We start from the raw sequence: 5,069 nt of genomic DNA, 5'->3' as shown, positions 1-5,069 counted from the left end.
GAGGCAAACCATGAGAGACTCTTGAATGCTAAGAAACAAACTGAGGACTGATGGATGTGGGGGGGAGGGGGGAGATGGGCATGGAGGAGGGCACTTGTGGGGATGAGCACTGGGTGTTATATGGAAACCAATTTGACAATAAACTATTTGTAAAAAAATATATATATATTGTATACTTGAAATGTGCTAAGAAAGTAGACCTTAAGCATTCTCACCACACACGTGCGCGCACGCACACACAGTGACTATGTAAGGTGATGGGTGTGTTAATCAACTAGATGGTGGTAATCATTTCACAATATGTGTGTACATAAAACCATCACACTGTATACTTTAAATATATACAATTTTTTGTCAACTGTATCTCAATAAAACAGAAAAAAATGAACTCGAAAGAGAGAAATATCTAAAGATTATGGGGAGATAAGACAGAAACATAGCTACCTGAGCTGAGAGTCAAGAATTACGGACACCAAAAGAGCTACACCACCCATGAAAATGACAGAGTCCAGGTACAAGCAATTTGTCAGTTTCCCCGTTGCTAAATCCAAGGAAAGGGTTTTCTGAGTTAGAGGCATAAGTAAGACAAGAGCACCAAAGCATAAGATTCTGATAAGGCAGGAAGGCATGGATATAAGGGTCAGGAGAATGGGAAATAGAAGCTGACCCTGAGGCAGACTAGAAAAAGTCTGCATCCTAGAGCTGCAAAATAGAATGGTCATCCCATTGTGAGTCTTCTTTAAAAAAATGTTTTTTTAATGTATATTTTTGAGAAAGAGAGAGAGGGAGAGCAAGGAAGGGTCAGAGGGAGAGGGAGACACAGAATCTGAATCAGGCTCCAGGTTCCAAGCTGTCAGCACAGAGCCCGATGCGGGGCTAGAACTCACATTGCAAGATCACAGCCTGAGCTGAAGTTGGACATTTAACCGACGAAGCCACCTGGGAGCCCCGAGACTTCTTTCTTTATTTATTTTTTTAATTTTTAAATGTTTTATTTATTTCTGAGAGAGAGAGAGAGAGCATGAGCAGGGGAGGGTCAGAGAGAGAGGGAGACACAGAATCTGAAGCAGGATCCAGGCTCTGAGCTGTCAGCACAGAGCCCGATGCAGGGCTCGAACCCACGAGCTGTGAGATCATGACCAGAGCCGAAGTCGGATGCCCAACCGACTGAGCCACCCAGGTGCCCTGCCTTGAGACTTCTTTAAACACACTTCTTTCCCCACAGCTTTGATCATTCTATCCTACTTCATTCTGCATTAACTAAGTAATACTTTGCACTGTGGGAACTTGTTAATTGTCTGGTCCTTCAACTGGCTTACCTCTTCCATGAGAATAGAGGCCACAACTCTTTTGCTCATCACTGTATATCCATGTATACGGGTCTTATAGTGTGCCAGCCATTACATATTTGTTGAATGAATAAAGGGGACAACTTTGACAGTCTGGAGAAGCAGAGAACAGTAAGGAATGTGGCTACAGAGACATTGGTCCCAAGGAGGAAGATGAGCATCATGGAGGTGTGACATCTTATTGGGAATGTGACAGCTACTGTGGACTGCAGGGCAACTGAGGATGTGCAAGGTGCTCCTGGGATATGGCAGAAAGTCTGCTTAGAGGCTGGAGGGGCAGGCTGAAGAGATCATCTATATCTCACAACATAGCACTTACCAGGGAAAAAGAAGTATGGTTCTATGCCTTACTTTTAAAAAAGTCAATTTCACAAGCACAATCTGGAGAGATCTAATAATAGTAACCTAATAATGACCTAATAATCATAATAATAACCTAATAATCAATCTAATAATCTGGGTTAAACCGAATAACACAAATAAAAGAAAAAAAAAAAACAGCCAACTTTGAGATCTTGGTAAACAATAAACTCAAAATGAGTGACAGGATTTGACCACCAAAATTCCTATGTTGAGGTAGATAGGCTGTGTTCACAGGTTCTAAAATTTTCAGTGCCGAAGATGACAGGCTTGAGTTGCCCTGGACTGTCAGGCTGTTGTATAACCTTCCTTTCTGAGTGTTACACTTTAATAAGTATAAAGTTAAACTTGAATGTACTCAGAAGAGAGGCCCTCAGGATGATAAAGACACTCAAAAGTAAGTGTTATGTGAGGAACAGTTAAGGACCTAGGGCGATTTTGCTTGGAGAAGGAAGCAAGACTCCAAAGAGGCATGATAGCTGTCTTTGAGTATCTGAAGGGCTGTCAAGTGGAAGACACTTTGGTCTACGTGAATGACTTTGAGGGGACAACTGAGACTAACAGGAGGAGCCACGGGCAGACACACTTCAGCCCAGTACCAGTGAGAACTTCGGGCCGTCAGAGCTCCCGGCGATGATGTGGGGGAGCTGCCTCAGCAGTGAGGGGGTGACCTCTCATGGCGGGAGCTCCGGCCCACATAGCCTGACGGTGTGCAGCGGGGCAGCACGCACCATCACATCATCTCTCTAACCTCATACAGATTTCTAACTTATTAATGTCAAATTTACTTTTATTATGATCACTATTCTCTGTCTAGGAATTCAAATTTCCAAAAGCTTCATGAATAATAAATGGTTCTTCATTTTTTATTACTGTGGGAAAGGCCCTATATTTAGTATGCTAATCATGGTCCTCATCCTATGGTATAAAGGGACAGAGTACCTAAGTTCTTTTATTAAATATTTTTTTAAGTTTTAAAATTTATGTATTCATTGTAAGAATCTCTACACCCAATGTGGGGCTTGAACTCATGACCCCAAGATCACTTGGGCCCTGAAAGTAGCTAAGTTCTTACACATTACCTTGTGGGCGGAACTCATTAAAATCAGGAACATCCTTAAAAACAGTCTGTGTGATATGAAAGTTTCCACATTAATAAATAATAAATAAGCAAGCATATTGATAAATCCACTCCAGAGTCTACTCTGATAGAATCTGACGTCTGTCCTTTTATCAGAGACCTCTCGTGGCTCATCAAGAGCAGTTATTTGGTGGGATAGCTAACCCACCACAAGGAATTATGACTTGGAAAAGTTAACTGCCAGATAAATAAAAGCTCCAATTCTATTTTGGGTCTTCAAAATATTTTCTCCACCAAACTCCAATATCCTCTCTGACAAGTAACGACTACAGAACTCTGAAATATCATTCCTTTTCCTTGTCCTTCACTCTTCACAGGACTTGAGAAAACCGGCAGAGCCAGGTAGAGAGCAAACTGGATACAGTCTCCTAAAAAGCAGTTAACTAAGTTACAAAGCAACTCCAAACATGTGTGCTCCAAACTCTTGGTTTATGTATTCTATTCTTTGACCAACTCAAATCAGAGCAGAAAAGGGATTTGAAGGCTGGAATTTATACAAGGCAAAAAAAAAGAAAAGGTGCAGTTTTAGCTTTGGTTTGTGTTGGGTATAGATAGACCAAAATTTATTTAATTCCCTGTCAGTTGACATTTTTGTTCCACTAATATTTAGACACTGTAAACAGTGCCTATAACAACGTCTTTGTGTCTCTGTCTCTGGTATCATTATCTCCTTAGGACAGAGTCCTAGAGAGGAAATTGCACGGTGTTTGACATTAGGAGCATTTAAAGTGTACCGGTTGTATCTTGCTTCCAAACCAACTCCTGGGTGTAGCTAGTGTCCCACCTCTAGCTTTCAGCACATGTGAAGATGGCCAGCACGCCCCAGTAACCACTCGTGCCTAGTCTGTCTACCTTTCGGTAGTTGAGCACCTGTGGCTTAACCTGGAATTCAAATATTTTCTAGGCACCACGGAGGCAATCTGGAATATCCTTTCCTTAAGGGGTGTTTTTGTCAGAAATCCAGATGGGAGACAATCACATCTCCGAAGAATTTTTGACACCCTTCTCTTTCAGTGCTATGTATTACTGGAAGGAAACAGACGCTTAAAAGAAGGCTTTAGTTTATAGTCTGCATTCAGCTTAACACTTTTTGTGTGTTTACACTGTTAGTGAGGTTTAACTATTAACAGAGGTTACACTTCTTCACGTGAGGATGACACCTGGGGAGAAAAATCTACTCTATACTTTTATATATTGTGGTTACAACTCTCTAATCGTGAGTGTTCAGGAAACCTGGATAAGTTTCCGTTAAAAGTCAGGTGGAGGCAGGAATAAATAGGGTCACAAATCATTGGCACATCTCTTGAAGCACACCTTCAGCGCTCCCAATCCATCTTTGTGGAAAGCCTGCTTAAAAAAGTAAGAATGGGGCCTGTCTTCAGTGAACCGCTTTATTGTGTGGTTTGCCTCATAGTAATCTAAGCATGAAGGACAAGGTCTGGATTGAACACACAGACATCAGTAGTTGTAATGGGGGTCTTGCTAGTGTTAGCTACATGCTCATGACTGATGGGTACTAAGGAGAAAATGCAAGGCCGCCATATTCAGTGTGTTCAATCTGGTTATGCTTAAGTAGACACAAGTAAAATGAATAAAGGTGCTTCTTTTCAGAGAGCAGGGGGCAGATCTTTGAGGAACACAGCTGTCGACAGTAAGTCCTCTGTTCCCCAAGGCTAGGACGTACCTTGGTTCCCATAGCTGCTCTCTATTCCAGAGCCATCCCATGAGTCCACTGCGCTGTCCACACTGGGCACAGTGGAAGGGTACGTGTCGGTGAGCTTGCTTGGCTTCTGTGCTGGAGAGGGGTCCTCCTCTACATCTCCCAGGTCACTCAGGTGACTGGAGATGGGGAATTTCTTGGGACTTGATGCTGACTGGGCTTTAAAAACAGAAAAGGAGTTTAAGTCAGAGAGTAAGTTTAAATAAAAAGATATTGAAACACTCCCTCCGGAGAGCCATTTCCCTAGAAACACACATACAGGGAAAGAAATGCACTGAAAATCCTTAACTGTGGCTCTCAACCCACTCACCATCTGTCTGTTTCTTAATTTTCAAGGTGACAGTCTCTCCTGCCATCTGTAACAAATGGATGGCTTCACTCAGAGGTTTTCCTTTCAAGCTGCTGCTGTTGATGGCCAGGATTCGGTCTCCTATGTGGATTGCACCAGTTCTGAAACACCAGATAGTAACAGGAGAGGTAGAAATGATCCCCGTGTGCC

General features: G+C 42.4%; 1 protein-coding gene across 1 annotated transcript in view; it reads right to left on the bottom strand.

Annotated features, from left to right (window-relative positions):
• Positions 1–5,069, bottom strand: part of GRIP1 (glutamate receptor interacting protein 1) — a 225,720-nt gene that overhangs the window by 39,944 nt on the left and 180,707 nt on the right. The window contains exons 17-18 of the mRNA XM_077775268.1: positions 4,881–5,020; positions 4,535–4,729 (exon numbers count right to left, since the gene is read on the bottom strand). Of these exons, the coding sequence (XP_077631394.1) occupies positions 4,535–4,729; positions 4,881–5,020 (335 nt within the window). The remainder of the gene's footprint in view (positions 1–4,534; positions 4,730–4,880; positions 5,021–5,069) is intronic.

The sequence above is a fragment of the Crocuta crocuta genome, unplaced genomic scaffold, assembly GCF_008692635.1.
Source record: "Crocuta crocuta isolate KB4526 unplaced genomic scaffold, BGI_CrCroc_1.0 scaffold97, whole genome shotgun sequence".
NCBI classification, from domain to species: Eukaryota; Metazoa; Chordata; class Mammalia; order Carnivora; family Hyaenidae; genus Crocuta; species Crocuta crocuta.
This window is presented reverse-complemented; position numbering and strand designations above follow the sequence as displayed.